General features: G+C 33.7%; 2 protein-coding genes across 4 annotated transcripts in view; both read right to left on the bottom strand.

The window, feature by feature from the left end:
* selenoj (selenoprotein J) overlaps positions 1-20,793 on the bottom strand; it is a 277,040-nt gene that overhangs the window by 133,865 nt on the left and 122,382 nt on the right. The window lies entirely within an intron of this gene.
* Positions 1-20,793, bottom strand: part of ntng1a (netrin g1a) — a 118,580-nt gene that overhangs the window by 9,220 nt on the left and 88,567 nt on the right. For 2 of the 3 annotated variants that reach the window (XM_069194124.1, XM_015355668.2), the window contains exons 5-7: positions 14,920-14,946; positions 11,504-11,548; positions 8,041-8,100 (exon numbers count right to left, since the gene is read on the bottom strand). In XM_069194124.1, the coding sequence (XP_069050225.1) occupies positions 8,041-8,100; positions 11,504-11,548; positions 14,920-14,946 (132 nt within the window). Of the gene's footprint in view, positions 1-847; positions 983-5,694; positions 5,863-8,040; positions 8,101-11,503; positions 11,549-14,919; positions 14,947-20,793 lie in introns of all 3 variants that reach the window. The other variant, XM_069194125.1, reaches the window with a different exon arrangement.

The raw sequence follows: 20,793 nt of genomic DNA, 5'->3' as shown, positions 1-20,793 counted from the left end.
TTCTCCCTTGCTCCTGGCTTGTTCTCCTATGCTATATTATCTTTGCTGACTGTCCTATCTTTCTTACACCCGAAGAAGGCTCCATAGCCGAAACGTTGTGTTTCCTTTCCTCTCTTTTCAGCATGGAATAAACCTGTTACTTGTTCCTTTGCAGCCTACACATGCTGATGCAGCTACTCACCTGAAGTAGTTAAATGTATAATACTAAAATTCGCTGCAATGAAAAACTTTCACTTTTATTGTTCATTTTATGGTATAAAATCCTTGAAAAATCTCAGTACACCCAAGGTTGAAAAATGGTAGCACTTCACACAGAAACACATTTGAAAATCAATACCTTCAACATAACAGAAATGAAAGGAAGATTTCTATAGGAATGAAGATGTTAAATTAATGTTTGTTTTATTGAGTTACTTGTGCTTGCATACTAATTATGTTGTGGCATTATAAAATCCAGGAATGTTTTGTTTCATGCTTCATTACAAACAAACCAAGTAATAAAAAAGTCATTCGTTTTGTGTCTTTAAGCTAAAACTTATATTCATGCAGGTCTATAAATAAGCAAATCAAAGTTCAAATAAAGCCACCAAAATATCAAAATATCATAGTTACACTTTAAGAAATCTACCGAGGAGAACAGCAATTCATAAAGAGAAATCGAACAAAGGTAAAAGCATTTAGACATGAAAATGCAAGCATTTTTTATGTTGTGCTAGCACTTATTTTTACAATATAAAATTGTTGTCTTTGTCTTTTCTGCTCTTTAGGTATGTAGCGGCACATGCTGGCAATCAGAAGCTGCAGCAGCAAAAAGTGCAGAAGGGCTGCTTAGGAGGATTTTACTTACATTTGCAGCCATTGTCCCATATATATCCCGGCAGACACACATCGCATTTAGCCCCTGTTGTTCCCTCCTTACATTTACAAAATCCTGTGCCATTACAGTGATCACTGTCTGAGCCAAAGGGATTACAATTACAGTCTGTTGAAACAAGACACATACACAGACACTGGAGACTAGTATATGGGTTAACGGTTTAACAACTCTAATAAAAAACAACTCACAATCTCAAAGAAATTCATCAGGACAAAGGATGTGCAGAGATTTGTTTCTTATTCAAGCAGACTTCCAAATCAACAACCACTTTTAGTACAGAATGCTATCATTTACATGGCAATTAAATGTGCTTTGGAATATGAAAAAAAAAACATTATTGGTGTATTTAAATTATTAACAATGCTTATAAGAAAATGTGTTTATGCAATTATTCATCTATTAATTATTTAATGTCCTGCAATCCAGCATTATTTTTCATAGATAACCTTTATATTAGACTAGAAATGAAATGATTGCAAAAGATGGTAGCCAGTTGCAATATATTCTTGAGTCAATGTTTCTGAGAAAACATGATGCATGAACATATTTTAGATTACGCACAGTGTATTAACACACATCTCAACACATTTAACATAATAAGGTCTTCTCTCTTTATCTTAACATGAAACGAATCTAGCCGTCATGCATGATTATGTTTATAGGACTATTACAGGAACATTTCCTTTTGGCATTGCTACATTAATCAGAAAGTTATTGGAGCTAATATTTACATGAAAATATAATCTACAGACTATGGGAAGCAATTATGTCCTTAATAATAAATTAAATCATGTTATTCAATGCATCATTCAACAATGATATGTGAGATACAACAAGAATTGCACGTTTGCAAACTTAATATTCACAACACGGATAAGTTAAATTCAGAGGAAAGATCAGATTTTAATGTGTAATGCCCTCATGTTAGTCAACAATGATGAGTATAGCTGCCATAAAATTCATTAGATGTGAAATTATTCATTCAAGATTATGCGTAGACACAAATAAGACAATGCAACAGGGCAAATTATCCATAAAAGCATTCCTGATTATAGTCAAATGCCTATGAGCTAGCAAGAGGGGAAGTTTTACTTTTGCTTGCTCTGTTTTCTGTGAATAAGAGTGGTCTGCTATTGTATTGTTCGAAATGATTAAAACTAATGCTAAGATGAATTATGCATAAATAGAAGCTAAAGAATAGCCACGTATATTTCACTCTGGCAATAGTCATTTTATTAAAAACTAATATTTAAAATAACATACTTATGAATACGCACATTATCTATAACATAAACCATTGACTCACACTCACTACGCAAAACCTTGGATAGACTATTCCAATTCTAACATCAGTAAAATTGTTAAACATTTAGTTAGTAGCTCAAACTGAACTAAGATAAAATTCCTGATGCCTGAGAATAACTGTTTCATGTATCTCCAGCTTCTTCTCCCCTGTGCTACTGACTGATTGATGTATGAAGCATGTTCCCTTTGAGCTAAGAGCTCTGAATTCTTATTCAAGAAAGAAGATAGTTAAGCCTTGGTTGGCAAAACCAACAAAAGGCATTCTGTTTCCTTAGCACTCCTGGGTTCATTTAGAGCCAGGGATTGTATGGCTCTGTTACATCAGGGTACCAATTAATGTCTGTGCTCAAAAAGCTTAAGCTTTCCAATATATGTTAAAGACTGCATTATCTCAAAAGCATTATTATTCAGCTTCTGTTTTCTTGTTGAAAGAGATTGGTAAGGTGCACCATACCAGACTGCTGTCATTTAAATAGCAAAGAAAAGTGAATATTGCATTTGGATACCATCTTCAGCAGCTCTGTGGGGAAAATGTAGAAAAAGGGGAAAACTAGGAAGTGAATGAGGTTGTACTGGCTTAAAAAATTATATTGGAGGTAGACATATATATATATTATGTTTATATATTTAAAAAGTGCATATATGATGAATGGTTTAAGTGCATATATGTTTCTGTATACTTATTTGTATCCTTTGTTTTTTGTATGTTATTCAAGAATTCACTAGCTTAGAAAAATAAAAATACATCTAAAGCTGCAAAATAAAGAAGCTACAGTTGTTGTCTTAAATATATGACATAATGTAATAACATATTCATTTAACATGCACAGCATAATTTCAGAAAGAAAAATTAACCTGTACCAGTTAAGACTGACCTTTTTCATTTCAGTAATTGGCAAGTGAAATGCATAACAACATCATTTATTGATATAGCGCCTTTCAAGATACATCATATTGGGTAATATAACTGTAGGGTGGAGTGCTTACAAAATCTAATAAATTAAAACTAAAAAATAAGCATTAGCAAATAAGCTCAGACCTCTTTTCTTTCATTTGTAACTCACTATAGACAATGGCAAGTTCACAGATTTAAACAATCAGAAGGACATGGGTTCTAACACGAAAGTATGAAAATCGAGAATGTTATTACACATTTAAATTGATTTTAAATGAGATGATTTTTACACACATACATTGAGTTTCATACTGTAGAAATATTCTAATGAGCACAGGTCTACTTCCATCATTTAAATGTACGTTTCAATTTTAAGACTAATCCCTTAAGACTCAAATCTGGGCTTGAAATCCCATACATCTTTTCTTGTCTCAAAAGAAAATATGCATGCTATATTGTTTGTTGACAGGCGTACCTGGAAATAGGTAGTTAAGAGGTTGCCTGGCTGTCCTATTTTACTTGATAAAATGTATGTTTTCCAAATAGAATGGTGTCAATTATATCCAACACCAGGCATGACTCGTGAAATGTTTTGCATTTTAAATTTTCACAGAATTCATGAGACATACATTTGCATTGCTTCCTATTCTAATTGCTACATAGTATCATCTCAGGCAGCATTTCAACATTTATTGACAGATTCCCTGAAGAAGCTTCTCTCTTGTCCTTTCAATGCTAAATTCCTAAGCTGTACAAAACTTAAACCCGAAACTGTTTATTTCTCTCTTTTTTTTTCTAATGAGAAACGTAGAGAAATTTAAAATAATATTGTTTCCAGGCAGTCTGGGCAACATGAAGGCAATTAAATCAACATCAAGTCTTTGCATTTTTTTTTTTACCTTGATCATGGAGGGAGAAATAAAAAACAGAGCTAGATTGCCAACCTGGTGCTGGACACCGCTTGTTCCTAAAGCTCAGCCGCACATTCTGTTTTGCAAATAAATTACATCTCTAGGCCTCAATCACCCTAGAGGCATTTTCTCTTTGGACACTTTCAATAATGAAGCAATAATCGCATTTCTCTCTAATTTAAATTCCCTTTGGGTGCAGAAATGTCTACTCCAAGGGAGCACCGACATTGTGTAAGTGACACCTTCAAGCTTTATTTGGAAATAAAATCTAATCTGTTATGGAAACATTGTCCAAAGCAAAACTATCACAATGGCAGATTTATCTTAGAGATGAAATATATAAAAAAAATTAATATAAGCTAATAAGACCCAGAGGAAAAAAACACCTCAACAAGTGTGTAACTTTAATAGCATTCACACCTAGAGGCCAAAAGGAAGCAAGATTATTGTATGAAACTTTTCAACCTAGTTATTGAAATAAATTGCCTAAACAGATGTCTTTCTTAGTTAATGCGTTACATTTTCAATATGAAAACATAAGATGTAATCCACATAACTGAAAAATATTGAAATGTAACATTAGATTTTTAGGTGCAAAAATGTGAAAAGTTCACAATAGCACATGGGAATTTCCAAATATCTTTTTTTTATGGAATTAAAATACTCTATACATATAAATATGTAAAATACATAACATATGTATAAATTCCATAACATGCTTAATATAAGTAACGTTTAATATTTCTATTAATGTATTGAGAATTTCAATTACTTTACATATGAGAAGCATAACTTAATATGACATTATACTAAGATTAATCAAAATTAGATATGGTTTCTGAATTAAGTATTTCATGTTATAAAAATAAACCTGCTGAAGTAAATTATTTATAAAAGCAGTTTGTGCTTATTTACGGACTGTCTCCGACAGTAATTTTTGCATAGTACATCAATAGTGTGTAACTTACAGGATTTTGTGTATTTTAGGGTACAGCATATAACAGTATAGGCTATTGTTTTGTCTTTAATAACATGTTAGAGCTGTTTTTGTCTAATTTACATAATCATATACAGTATGATGCATTTCATTATGTTTTACTCCCAAACCGTAACACACATTAATGAAATAAAGTTTTCATACACATTGAGGCAATATGAATATATTAACAGATTTTATAGATTTGTTACTGGGGTGCATATCTTAATTCAGTGTTACAGCAAAATCTCCCAAATGTTACACCATCTTGGAGAGAACATCTGTTTGGAAACACCTGGTTAAATTCTTCTGACAGATCTGAATATTCACAGAGCAAAACAAGCAAGGTAATGTTGTGGAAGAGAGTAGTGCCCCCTACAGTTTGTGCAAAATCCCAGAACTGGAATGCATTTGTCAATGATATGTGTATCAGTTTAAAAATTCCCCAATTTATGTATGTTTCTTTGTTCTTTCATAAATAGGATAGCACCTTAAGAATTTTGATGTAATTAGAATCTATAAATATTGTGCAATTAAAATTTTCACCTTTATTTCTTACTTTCCCATTGTCTGCAGTGAGTAACCAATGAAAACGGTGTTAAAGTCACTGTATCAGGTCTGTGAAAACAGCTAGCAGGAAATGAAAAGGTGGTCGATTAACCACATAGCTGTCACATGATCATGCTGGAGGACATACGCTGCAATTATTTATTATGATGATCAAACTGACCTATGCACACATTTTCATCGTCCAGCTCTGCTGTAGCGTTTCTGTAGTAGCCGAGCTTGCATAACTGACAGTGCTGCCCTCTAGTGTTGTGCTTACAGCTCACACAAATGACTGAGTTTAGCAGCTCGATGTAACTGCACCGGTTGGAGTGGCCGAAGCATTCACAGTCTTGCAAGGAAGAACAGAGATGTATACAAAATGTATACAGCAGCAGATATAGAGCATATCACATGCGTGATTAGGATGAAAAAATGAACAGAGTAATGGCTGCAAGTTAGCACAAGACAGCAGTATTAGATGTAGAATCACCTTGGGCTTATGAACTGCATGTTGTTCAAGCATGGCCTTCAAGCACATAGAATATGGATGGGTGTCTAGAACACTACAAAAGCAATGTTTATATGAAACTATAGCATGATAATTTAAAATAATTAGAGGATGTAATTTTCGACCTTGGCAGGCATGAACATACCGTGCATTTTGAAATTTATATATATATATCATATACACAATATATATTGCAAGACTGTATTATTAAATCCGAATGGTAAAATAATTTAAATACAAGGAGCTGGAACTTTCACATTTTAAGATATGTCCCGCACTTGTATAAGTCAAGAATTGTAGAAATCCCATAGTGTATAGCTGTGCATATCCTGCTCTATACTGCACACTCCCTATATACACTGTATATTGGAGCAACGTTTGAACATAATTGCTAACACATACAGTGAGCTCCTCTGTCCCTCCACAGAGGAATATCAGGAAGGCTTTGTCTGATACTATAAAGGATGGTCTGCACTCTTTTTATAATAACACAGTTGCAACAAATACAATGGACTGAACAAAGAAAAGGAAACACAGCACTGACAAAATATTATAACTATATGAAGTTGCTATATTAGGCAACTTTGACTTGCGTCTCATACCAATAAGTACTTGTTTTGAGTACTTGTGGAATATACCTTTATCAATGACAGTACTCTTGAAGTGTAAGAACCTAATTTATCAGCCTGAGGTGCATATCCACATAATAATGAAAGATAAAAATTCAGTGACACATAGAATACGTTTACCTAGATAAAAATCAAACAATTATTTTGCCTTAATGTATAGAACAGCTACTGTACAATTTACAAAATGCCTTAGACACGTTTCTACAAATTGTACTCTCAAATTTCTGCAAAGCAGAATTAGATCTTCTACATGATAATACTGCAACACACAGCAGTCTTACTCAGTGTTTAGAAAATACCAGCAACTTTAGTTCTTACTGTATATGATCAAAAAGGAAAGTAGAACAGATAATCCTAAAATGACATACGTTCTAATTTCAAATATTAAATGTCCTAATGGTGAAATTATACCAAAATGCATGCAACATAAAATTATTATCAAACATACACTAGGAAATATCCTTGATCCAAATAATTGTTTTTTTTAACTTTTGTCTCTTTAACTGTGCTAAAAGCACTTCATTTTTGTTTATTGAACTTAAAATATAGGAGCTTTAAAAAACATTTGTGTCTCCAAATCTGTGTTGAGGTATAAAAAATGGGATGACAGTTACAACTTTCTAAAGAATGCATACATTCTTGTAGGTGGTATTAAGTTTTAACAATACTTTGATTTATGTGGACAGTATGCAGTCTGTTAATGGATATAAATGATAGTTATGGATACCCTTTATGATTTATTGCCCTGTTAAGAAAAACATTATTGAAAAGAAAATAATCTTATGAACAATTTATAGTTCTTACTTAGAAAACTTTCTATATTCTCAAATGTCTGGTATTTTCATCTTTAAAATTGTATTTATGAAGTACACTCCAAATAGCAAATATGTCAAATTAACATTTCTTGTTGCATAAAACTGTTACATATCATATTTAATAGAAAAAAAACAAATAAGTTGATAAATTTCACAAATGTATGAAGACTTTGGCTGCACTGGAATGATTCAAATTTACTTCAATACAAATTAAAAAATGTAATTGCACTTTGTTTAATCTTTAAGGTGTTAATGCTCACTTCTGATTAAATGTACAGTAGGTAGATTGTAGTTAGCAAGTTATTTTTTGTATAAAGCAACATTACTTTATGTGACAGTTTTTGCACATTAAAGGCAAAGGTTCAGAATTTTTCAGTCATAAATTAAAGTGAAAAAAACTCCTCTAAAATAGAACAACAATTTTTTTCAACCCGTTGTTCTTCAATACTGAAAGGGAAAGACGTGCCTGGTAGTTACCACATACACCTCACGATTATTCTAGATTCATACAGTGTGCAAGCTCTCACAACAAAAACTAACACAGGGAGGCACTGTATGAATCTTAGAATTCCTACCTCTCTTGCTGTTTGCAACTTGAATTGAAGGGACAGTTGACAAAGCAACTTGTGGAGCAACTAGATAAGTTAAAAAAAGATAATGCCTCCATTAAACAGAGAAAAGGACTTGAGTGTTTATACTATGAAGAACACTTTTCTGAGTCAACAACAGTAGAAAGGGGTTTATGGATTTAATACAACAATCACTAAAATGACACAAAGTAAAGCTACTGGATGTATTGAAACTAATTGTTAAATGAATAGGAAACAATCAAACAAATTGTGTATGACAAAATTATTAAAGAGAATATTTATTGATGGTTGATCACAAGACCAATTTTGTTAACTTTCTTATACTCCCAATTTATCAGTATTGTTGGGTGTTTTTTTCTTCCCAAAATAAAAGGGAATTCCTTTTTAATGCATGACACTTGGATTGCTTAGATTCGCTTCAATGATGTGCTACCATCTCTAATGTTATACAGTTTTGAACACAGAAAGAACTTTAATACAAGTTATAATTCAAATTCCATTCCCCAAAAATATAGTACTTTGCAATTATTTTCAACTCCACAAATCCTGCAAAAATATACAAATAAGGAAACAAAATCTTTATTGATTAAACTGTATGCTACAGTATATAAGACAGTACTTACTGTAAAAGCAAAAGCAAAGAGGTTCAATGGTACTGTGAGGTGAAATTCTAGTGAGATATTAATGCTTTCTTATTTGAGAAAAAAACCGTCCTCTGGAATAAATAGCCATTTTTTTAACAAAACGTTTGTGGAATGAATACTGGAATCAAAGAAACTGTAGAAACCAAAACACACAAAATGCTTAGAGCACGAGTCAAAATGACCAGAGTTTCTCATTGTACTTGTAGTTACTGCTATAAAATGTTCCTTTTGTGATGATATCCAGTTTCATTCACTGACAAAGATATGCACACACACTGGCCTGACTCAGTGACTTTAGAAATTCCAAATATTGGTAACAGCAGCATAGTTGCATAAAAAAATGAAATATCTACTATAGGAATAAATATTAATTAGCACTGACTGATTGACAGTGTGAGGAAACAGAACCATTTAAACAGATTTTCACGGATAAATGCATCTCAACAAGTGCAAAACAGATGATTGTGCCTGCTACTTTGACTTTATGTATGCAAAAAACACAATTTGAAGTCTGTTTTAGATGGTTCTGCCTCCTTGCATTGTGAAACGGCCAGGGATAATTGATATTCACATTACCATACCTCGCAGCGCCTGCTTGCACTTAACAGACACCTTAACCCTGAATAAACCCTGTTAGATATCTATCTACATTGTATATTCAGCCACAATGCTGTTTTTTATTGATATTTATTTTTTGTGTTATTTATCAAGTAGGTAAAGCCTCTTTAAGCTACGGAACAGACTTAAACTTGCTTTATCATTTTTAATATTTACAAAAGGATTAAACAACTAACAACTTAGTGGAAATGCAAAGTGCCATAATGTTATTCAATTTTCATTGAAAAAGAAAACCTTTTAAAATTGTCAAATAAATAAATATATTTTAAATGAACAACACTTGTATGCGGTATTTGTTCATAACATGACCTTTCTGCATCGATCCGGCCTCTTCTCGAAGGAATTTGATTCAGGTTCTTTGTGAGAATGAAACTTCAGGATCGCTGTGGACCATTGGCCTTTCATTAAGCACTGATCATGCACTTTCTTTCACCTGCTTTGGGTCTGCTCAAATCAGCCCAGATCCTAAAGTCTGTTATGCTGTTCTGAGTGGACTGTTTTACACCAGAGACAGAGACAGCTTAATCCACGTCACTGTGACCCTGTTGTTTGGGTTGGAGTGCCAGTATGAAAGCCCCTGTGAGCTTGACAGTTCTGTAATAACTGTTGATGTCAAGACTAAAGAAAAATGCATTGAATATCCTTGCAAACACATACTGTACATACAGTATATGACGTCTTAAAAATATATATACTATGCATACAGCATGCTGGTTATGATTAACAAAAAACAGTTGAAATCCATTACGGAAATGCACCATTACCCACTAAATTAGAGGCCTGCAGGGCATTTCTAGTGAGACCAATTAGAAACAAATTAAAAAGGGAATTTATGCAAATTATTTTGCTCTGTAAGAACCATTGAAAATGGTGTAATATTTATTTATATCCTTCAGGATGTAAGTATTATGGATATACATGTTAAGTTCTTACTGTAAGTAAGCAAAGGTTGGTATTAATGCCTGAAATCCATCAATTTTTCACAGGAAATGTCTGTACTTTAAGATTTGTATATGCGCTAAATTGGCACAAAGCCGTTTATCATATTTTACTTTTACCCAAACATTATGAAAAATCGAAATTTGTATTCTAATTATATGGTTTCAGCTACTAAAATGACTGTAAAATTTCATTGATCTAAATTGGAAGAATGTAGGCAATTGTGCACATTCTCTGTGAAGATTCTCTTTATTCAGCTGCAGACTATTTCTTCATTTTGCAACAGTTGTACAATATTATTGACCTGAATGCATACTAAATTCCTACAGCCCTTATTTTCAATTTATCTTTTTTAATATGTAATCATGCTCCATTTCAGTGTAATACTGCTACTGTTTTAAATGCCTTAGAGAGAAAGACTACAAAGGACAAACAGGTTAGGACTCCATGCCCTAATGCAACAACCTCCTTTACAGCAAACCCTGTGGGATCATCTCCTTGGTTTGTTCACAACATCATAGAAAAAGGATTCTGAACAACACTGGAAAAAAATGTAAAGCCAGCTACTGCATTTTTCAACCTTAATAACAAAATAATAAAGGTCAAAATCTTTGCTTTCCTTTTTAAAACGAAAATCTTTTCTGGGAAAAAAAAAGCTTGCTTGTTTGGGACTATAAAAATAAAGGGCAGTTGCAAGATGTTTGCACAGCACATCTGCACAAGGGATTAACTGAAGATTGCCTGAAATCAATCTACATAAAACCCCCACTGCCTTTTTCTTTTCCTTTGGTGGAAGATGGAATTGAGAAACCTTACAAGTATCAAGCCTAATTAAAATGGAAAGGATAATCAAAGACTATTGAAATCTGTGGAAATGTTCCTCTAATATAGCCCATTTCATGGGACAAAATCTATACTTGAGGGCTTGTGTAGATGATCCAGGAAAGCAGCCATTGTATAGTGTACAGTTTTGGCAAGAAATTTAAAGGAAGAGTAAATAAATTAATTAAATTAAAATTGCCTTCTGTTTTGTTTTTCACTAGTTCAGCAAGTATCGCACAGTCTTACCATCTTAGTAGAGGGGAAAAAATAAGGTGTTAAAATGAAAAACAAATACCATTTTAACTGAAACATAAACAGAAAAAAATCAAACTAATCCAAGCTGCGTAGTTTGATTTCATTTTGAATTTTAGGTAACTTTGCTGTTATTGCATAAGGATTTTATTGTTTTGTTTCAGAAAGCCTACCTTGATTTCGGTTAGCAACCCCTAGAGATGACACACTCGGCCGAACTGCATGCATCAGGAGAAATCAGGAGTTATTAATAGCACTGACTATATGAGACTTTTCTGATGTCAATATACTAGTGGACAAATACAACTACAGACATCTCCCGCTTTCATAGTTCATATGCACTTGCACAACATATGACTGCCAAGCCTGACAAATACGAGCAATCAATGCATCCCCAAAACAGATTAACAGACTCTGACATATTGTATGTAATTGTGCAGTTTTCTGGAAACTGTTATTCTATGATGACACATTACCAAAAAATCTACTGAATGGGATGTGAACTCATAGCATTAAAATTAATGATTAAAAATAATTCCAGAATATTAATTATACTAAATTTATTTTGCATTAAAATGCATTAAAATCTCAAAATGGATGAAACAGAGTGCTTTCAAATGTATTTCAATTTTCAAAATATTGCTCATGTGACATGTTATATGTTATTTCAATATATTTGTAGAAAGGGTTTTCATGTTGTGAAAGGAAACAAATAGTGCATGTGAAATTACTGCATAACCTCATAATTACATACAATTCTTTATTTCCTTCGGTGGGAAATAGCAGTGCTAAGTAGCTGGAAATGCAATATTCTCAATGTCATGTGAAGCAGAGGCAGCGGTAAAGTCTAGTGCCACAACCCCACCCCCCCTTCTCCTCCCTCTGGACAGCTTTTCCACGCTCTGAATGTGGTTCCATATTTGAATTCAGTGTTTATCATGACTGGGATTACATTTTAATCATGGCATAGCTGGAAAATTTAAAGCAGCTGAGATTGTACATGTCTGTGATACCTTGAACGACCTTCGATCTGTAGGCAATGGTAGTTGTGGAATAAATTAATTCAATCCATTCCACACATTGTTCAGTTCTTGAAAATAATTTGGCAAAAAAAAACATGAGAGCCACAATTATTATTTAATCCCAGCTGCTTTGGGGTTTGTACAGTATATACAGTAAATATTTTTTGTCTATTTTCTAAGTATATGAGTATATCTGTCTCTCTTTCTTACTCTACAAAAGATTATGGAAACAGATATTAGAAGAAAACAGGAAGACAAACATTTTGCATCATTAAATACTTTGGCTTATTCCACCATGAACAATATCTACATGTATACTCTTCCCTTTATGTCAAAATACGGCTCTAAGTACGACAGAATTAAACTAATTTAATATATAGTTCACTATTGCTGCTAATGACTACTTTTCCTTTTTTGAACCTCCTGGTTCATAGTTCAAGCTCCAGTAGTTATGTTTGAAATAAGGTACTTTGATCACTGCCATTGTCATATGATATCAAGTAAAAAAAACAGTAACAACCTTAATGGGAATTTCAGTTATTAGGAATAAAGAAATATCTGCAAACATAAAGGCAATTAGAAAGGACACACATCTAAAAGGCTGAATTATGGTTCCAGAAAAAAAGGATGGGAAACGCTTTGCTTTGTTAACCAGTCGTAATTGAGTATACACATTTAAGTAACAATGAAATGAAGAACTTTGGAATTGTTTTAAGGTTGTCATAAAACCTATGACATCTCCAACATGCCAATAACTCAATACATTATTGAGATCAGAGAAATTATTTTTACTGAAAGATTATTCTTTCTTCGAGGTTGCTAGGATTCAAGGATGCTGGGTGAAATTAGCAATATGGGTTTCAAAAGGTGCTTCAGAAACGCGTTTAGCCCCTATTGACAGCCAGCATCTACAACAACTGAAGAGATTCTCCCCAGTTGTGTGTCCTTTCAACATGGATGGAAATTTGTATTGAGCCTTCCCATTAAGGATTCAGATGGAAAAGTCTGTTAATGAAAAGAAGTGCTGAACATGAAGGATGATGATTTAGTGGAATGGAAAACATGCAGCACAATTATAACACAATGCATGCACATAAAACAACATTGACCATAAACACCACCGGTTCTAAAGATCCACTTAATCCAGTACATATTTCTGATTATAACAATAATAATAATTCCAGACATTTCTTGGTACATTTTCATAGCTGAAAAAAGACTAATCAAAATACATAGCTATTAAATTTAGAATTAGTACATTGTATCAATATGATGACCACATGCCCATTTTGCATTGTTGAAGAGAGCCATGACTTGGATATTTAATTTGTTCATTAACTAACGTTGTCCTATTCATTACAAAGCATTATTCATCTCACAGCAACATTCAGCAAAATTAGAGAAGAAATATTTATCACGTTCAGCATTCCTATGGGTCTGCACTCATGAATTTTGGCATCTTTCTACATTAAGTAGTAGGTGGTTGGCACAGTAGTAGCTGGCACAGCACAAGTTTCCCAATTGCTTCCAAATACTTATTTTAAATCTATCTCACCAGTTTCCAAACTACTCAATCTTCTCCTTGAGGGACCATAAATTTATAAAGATAGCCATCCAATTCCCAAAGACATATTTTGCGCTTTCACTGTGACACTACATCATATTGTAGTTGATTTGATTATCCTGAACTTAAACAGAATGGAAGCCAAATGCTAATAACACTGGACAAGTTGAATTTCATGGACTCACACTAAATTATCTTGCTGTGCCACCAGGACACCCCTGGTCAGGTCTAATTTAGTGGAGTAAATCAAATGGAATAATGAATATTCTAATACAGTAGCTCCACATGGTACTGTATCAAACCGATACTGTACATTACTGCATTTAGTTTTTTATTATACAAACATAATGCATATTTGTTTTATTGTTATTACTTTGTATAGTGCACGCAATACACTATACCATTATCTAAGGCACAATTTATTTAAAAGACTGATACTGAAATTTGAAGGATATAAATGCACTTTGACATGTTCCCACTCACTGTGTCTTACTTTTATCCATCTACTCAGCAACTGTAACTGTACACATCCAAGCACTCAGGGGGAAACTGGCTGGGGCAGATAATGATTTGCATGACTTTGTCATTTATATAAAAATTAACATGATATTTCTAGACCAATTTTGTCATTATCAATATATATGCATGTGGCTTGCATTTCTATATTAATTTTAAAATGCCAATCATTTTATCTCTCTTTCTTTATATATATACTGTATATGGAACATTTTCATATACTCTGCTGATTTGAGTTTTCCAATTAAAAAAAAGTATGAAGTATGTTAGATTCTTTGTCTGAGAGTGATTGATTTTCTTTGCAAATGTAGGTGAACCATTAAGAATTCTTTAAATTCAGTTATGTGTGATCACTTACTGTAATGCGACGGGTGTAAGAAGTCAAGCTGAATCAGAAATTAATATTGAACATCAAGTGGACTTTAGGTCTTGAAAGGCAAAGCAAAGCATCTAGCAGTTTTTGTTTTTATTTGTTTGTGTTACTTACTAACAGGACCAAGATTATTGGGAATACCTGCAAGAGAAAAACAAAACATTTCAATCAAGTAACTGTCTAGTTGCTCACAACCCATACCATTTTTAAAAGATATACAAAAGAAAAAGAAAATGTTACTGTAGTAACTAGGAAATCAAAATAAATAAAGTACTGTATACAAAGGCCAGAATCTTTTCTCAAAATAACACAATTAAAAATAGATCACATTCATAAAGCAAACACAAACTAACAAAAGTGGAAACAAATATTAGCTGCTGCTGATTTGGTATCTTGCAATTCTCAGCTTATAGCAGGAGTTGAAATCATGCCCAAACAAAAGGAGTCTCGCGCTCCTTTCTTCATGAAATATTTAAAAACTAATTTTTTCGTAGCTTGCCTATAAACTTCTATTATTAAAATTGTGTATGGGTGTTCCTTTCATTATACATCATTATTCATTCTGAGAAAATAATATTGAAGAGTGACAACTATTCACAAACACTGGAATGCAGTAAAATACAGGAAAAGAGGTTGAAGTATTAAATCGGAAGTCATTTTGTTTGTTTTTAATTAGATTTTTATTCAGCAGCCAAGTAAATTATTTTCAGAAAAAAAATGAATACTGTCAATCCAGTTTCAGAAAAAAAACAATACAAGATCATTAACTCACTAAGCCTCTTCATCCACTACTGTAAACTTTCAACAGATTAATAATGGCTTGAGTAAGTACAATCCCTGATCATTGGAAACATGCTGGTGCTGAAACATGAAAGCACCGAATCTGGATTTTCGTCACATTCCCAGAATAACAGCAGATTTGCAGGCATCTGTGCAATGTTTGCATCCGAGCAACAGCCAGACAACTGTGTTCTCAGCTTCAAGGATTCATGATCATTTCCTTTCCTCCCTGAAGGGCACTCACTAACATCATCAGAGAGGAAAGTACCCCCTGCTATGTGCAATCGATATTCTGAGAATAAGACCGTCTCCTTTTCAGATTCTGACTTGACAGGGAGAGTTAAAACCCAAATTTACGACCTTCAGAAAACAGAAAAGACCACCACACTGAGAGTCCTGCTTGTTAAACCATACTTTTGTGTGTAAAAATGAAAGGTGAGGACTCTAGGAATTCACAATCATGAGGCCAAAACCCCAAAGCTACTACTTGCTAACATATAAAACACATACCAAGGTAGGCTGAAATACTAAAAAGACTATTCTTTATGGTGATGAGTTATTCTTAGGTTAGAATTTTTCAAGATTTTTGTTTCTCAAAATGAAATATCAACGTCGTATCCAAAAGCCTTTTAAATAATTTTTAAGAGAACAAACTTTGTTGTTTGTAAGAAGGCTTTTAATTGAATAGTTTGTGTGCACACTAAAACTATTGGGACAGAGCATGCAAACCTCAAGTGTGCTCTCCCTGAAAAGGGTTTTGTGTAGCTTTCCTGAAGGCTTAATGCAGTTCAGCTTTCTAAAATTCGTGCAGTAGACCCAGAAAGTCAAAAGTCCATGGGGAAAGAGCTAACTGTCACTAAATAGGAATGGCTATTGGGTGCCTTATAGGCTATAGGTACTGTATGAGCAATATTGTGGACCATTAGGGCAGATTCAACCTAACTGTGGATAATTCCAACTAGGATTGCAGGCAGAAACAGGGTATTTTGGAACATTGCCTAAATTTTCCTTGCAATTAACCTTGCAAAAATTCCAAAAGAGCCTTCTTACCGAATTCTACCGAATGTTAAGTAGATATGGTCTGAGCAAATGTTCACAGATACTAGATAAACTCTTTCACATATAATGCCATATAATGACCGTATAATGCCAGAATTGTACATGATTTGGCCATTGGAGTAAAACCGCGGGAATAAGAACCCAAAACTTTTAGCTACCTTCTATCCTTCTGGGGTGGAAGGATAGGTTTAAAAACAGACAGGTGATACTGTATGCAAGAGAGCAGAAGTCTGAGATTAGAATTGACCTCCTCCTGAATTAATGTTTTACAACTCCAATAACACAGAAATATCATAGTCAACATATACAGAATGACTAAAAATATAGAGATACAGCTTTATTAAATGTTACTTCTTCACAAATTAAATGGATTTTGATTAGGCAAAAACAGATGCACCCCCCAAAAGTTAAATTTTTCCTGTTTTCTTAACAGGAAATTTCTTAAGATACTGGCTTTACTTTTTTAAAGACTATTACAGCTATTAAAAAAGAAACTTATGGTTCAAAAAGCACAGTAGTATCTGATTCACTAAGCTGATTAGATTTTTTCTATTTTCAGGTATCATCGTGCTGCATTTCTCAGCTATCAAGCCTATTTATTCATTTATATTTTTATGGACTACATGCAGTCCAGGCCAGCTGTTGAGGATCATATGCCACTTTATTAGATTAATTTTCAATCAGTGTCATTTTCAATCCCCTTTACCTGCCAGTTATCTTCATTATGCTGCATAATAAAAATTTAATTGTGCAGAATAATACAGGAACACATTAGGTCGCTCATGTTTATCACACTCTTCATTGATTTTTCTTGTCCTCAATTCTCAAGTTGAATTAAGGTAGCAAATGCAGTTGAGTGATCTGGGTGTGACTAGAATCTGTGATGTAAGAATGTGACTACCTATACTGTGCCTGTCTATATACGCATAGATATATACATATAGTACACAGTATGCTAGCTGGAAGTAAAAAATAATGAGACCCAAGGAAATTGGATTTTTATACAGAAATGTATTAATATTGTATTAGGTGTACAATAAAAATGTTTCACTACCAATTTTACTGCAAACTATTTTCATCAAAATGTTCTTGTTTAGCAGCCATTGCACCTGTACATATATTAGATGTTCTATCACAGTGTAAGGCACTTTATTTCCATGTATTTATGTCCTATTACTCCATGTTCTTTCCCTCTTCTGTAAAACTAAGACCATTGTGCTTCTTTGAGCACACTGTCAGCAGCTCTGAGACTTTCAGAACCTTCAGTTCTTATTTCTGTTGGTATTTAGGTGTTTTAACTGAATTTAAATGTTTTTACGGTCATTATGATGCTGGAAAATAAACCCTTTACCAACAGGCTGCCTTCTTTAGGGTACTGCATGTTATTGAAGAGGTAAATTATATTGTTATTTCACCTGTGTCCTTTCTGTTTTTCCCTTTCTCTACTGTCATTAGATCAAGTAAACTTCAATGATGATATATACAGTATACAGATCCAGCCATTCAAAATGAGTGAGGTACGCTGTGTTAAAACGTGGTGGACGTAGTGCAACAATCTGCCTCATACAACAACATATCGCATGTTTATGGAAAACATTAAACATTAAAAAGCTGGTCTATTTTATAAAAGCAAAATTGCTCAGTTGGACAAATTATATTATGTATAAATATTTTATACATCAAAATCTTTAACTTGGTAACTTACAGTGGGTTCTAGTTTTAACGTGCTTGTTCTAACATTATTTAGCTTATATTCTGTACTTTATAAAATGTCATAACATTTTATTATTTTTTAAGAATATGTTGTAAAACACCACTTACTGTTATTGTAAAAAGTGTTTACAACCCTAAGGTCAGAGAGCATTGTTACTCATCCTCCAACTTGATCAGGTAAATCAGGTAGAGCAGGATAACACCACTTGGGTCTCAAATGCCCGCAAAACTTTCAACCAATGAACGACCGTAGTTCCTCGAGATAAAAGAGGCAAAACAGGGCCCAGAAGGGGCCCCTCCAGGACATTCTCAGACTCAGCTCGGACAATCATGTGACAGCCAGTGTGTCTGAGTGCCAGGACTTTACTTTGTTCTAAGAGTCGAGACCGGAGGTCGCCCGTGCGTATACAAAGGATCCGGCTGATGTTAGCCCAGCAGCAACCCTCGTGAACAGCCGGTAACCCACTGCAAACGCTCGCCTGATCAACAACTGAACTACGGTCAGAACTGTTGACAGCTGAATCTCAGTATTCAGGACAAGCGCTACATCGGGAGTGAACCGGTCTTCTTCCCATCTAAAGAGTGTGACTTGCTTGGACCCACATTCACTTTTCATGTGCACAAACTCTGCTAGTTCAGCCAGGACCAACTAGCCGGTCTTCAGAGAATCACTGCCAGTTACAAATCCTATATTTATATATATGAATATATACCTTTTGTATTCTGCTAACCCTTACTATAAGATCTGTTATGTTTACATGCACATTTGATGTATTAATAAATGTATAATCGTGTATTAGTATCCGAGTGTGCGTTTCCGAGTTGTTCTGCAAGGTCGGTTTTCTATTAGCCATCGAAGAATCATTTTGTGACTTATCGCTACAATTAATAATTGTCCGAGCAAATGCACAAAACCCAAAAGGAGATAACCTCAGAATCATTCTAAAAAAAGTTCATTTATTTGATGTGCAGATTTGCTTCAAATGATAAATTATACAAAAAAAATAAAAAAATCAACAAATTTAACAGCCTTCATTGTGGCATTGCAGTGCAGGGGCCCTGAGTTCAGACCTAGGGTGCTATCTGTGTTGAGGTTGGATGCTCTTCCCATATTTTTTTATGGGTAGGCTAACCTGCTTATGGGAAAACTGGCCCTGATGTGCATGTCTGTGTGTGTCTTCCTGCTTTGTGATGGACTGGTGTCCCATCCATGGTGTACCCTGCCTTGAGCCCATTGCTTGCTGGAATAGTCTCCCCCAAGACCCTAATTTAGACAAAGCTGTAAGAAAATGGATAGATGGATGGAAGAATAGTGTAAAATTTTCAAAGTCAATGATATTCTGAAAAGGAAAAGTCACAAATCAGTTAAAAAGAGAATGATTTGAGTAATATCTCCCTCAAGTATCCTTCTGACAGAAGTTCCAAACTTACAATCTGATTATCTCTTCATCTCATTCCACTGAGTGTCTCATTACTTAAACATAGGCATCCACATTTGTAAAAGCTTACATGTCAAAGTCGATTTGTGAACCACTGAATTCATTTTAATCATGTTCGAAGTTCTTTGATTTCTTCTTAAAAATGTATTAGTGCTTACATGGTTCACTTAAAGTATTTGACCGAAAGAAATATGAAAATGAAAAAATTAAATCATATCACTTATCCCCTTTAAAATAATCATACAGACTTTGTTTTCACAAGCATAATCGTTATTACTTGTGCCTGATGTTTTGAATATAATGATTGATATTAAGTTCTGATTACTAAATATATTTATGCTGAATAATCCCATGAATAGGCTCATTTACACAGAACTTGATGTTCAGTGTGCAGAAGGAGTTACAACATTACAATGAAAAGAATGGATTCTAATGGAATTCTTTTGTTTCACATTAGTTCAACCATTTGATCTTGTTTTTGTTTCTACTCAGCGCTGCATGGTATAGTTTTTCTTATTTTTTATTTTTGGAATAACAAACGTATACCTCTGCTACACACATTTTTTTTTAAATGTGCATGGACATGAATTGTCCTTGATGTTTTCAAAAAGATGCTAATTACTTAATCAGCCTTGGTTATTTTTATACTTAAGAATATTCAATTAAATAATAAGAATAATACAATTTATATAGCACCTTTAAAGGTGGCTTCTCAAAGCGCTTTACAGAATGCCAACTGCCACAACAACAATTAAAAATAAACGATAAAAAATACACAATCAAAAATTCAGAAGATTAACACGATGAGAATATGCAGAGGAGATAGCAGATGGTGGTACTAAAGGTACTGTGTAAAGGTACAGTAGGAGCAGAGGTGTAAAGAATGGAATCCGGTTAAGTAAAGGCTCTTATAAAGAAGAAGGTTTTGAGTCTGGATTTGAAGGAGTTTAGAGAAGGTGAGTCTCTGATATCCCTGGAGAGAGAGTTCCAGCGTTTA

The sequence above is a fragment of the Lepisosteus oculatus genome, chromosome 9 (assembly GCF_040954835.1).
Source record: "Lepisosteus oculatus isolate fLepOcu1 chromosome 9, fLepOcu1.hap2, whole genome shotgun sequence".
Lineage (NCBI taxonomy): Eukaryota > Metazoa > Chordata > Actinopteri > Semionotiformes > Lepisosteidae > Lepisosteus > Lepisosteus oculatus.
This window is presented reverse-complemented; position numbering and strand designations above follow the sequence as displayed.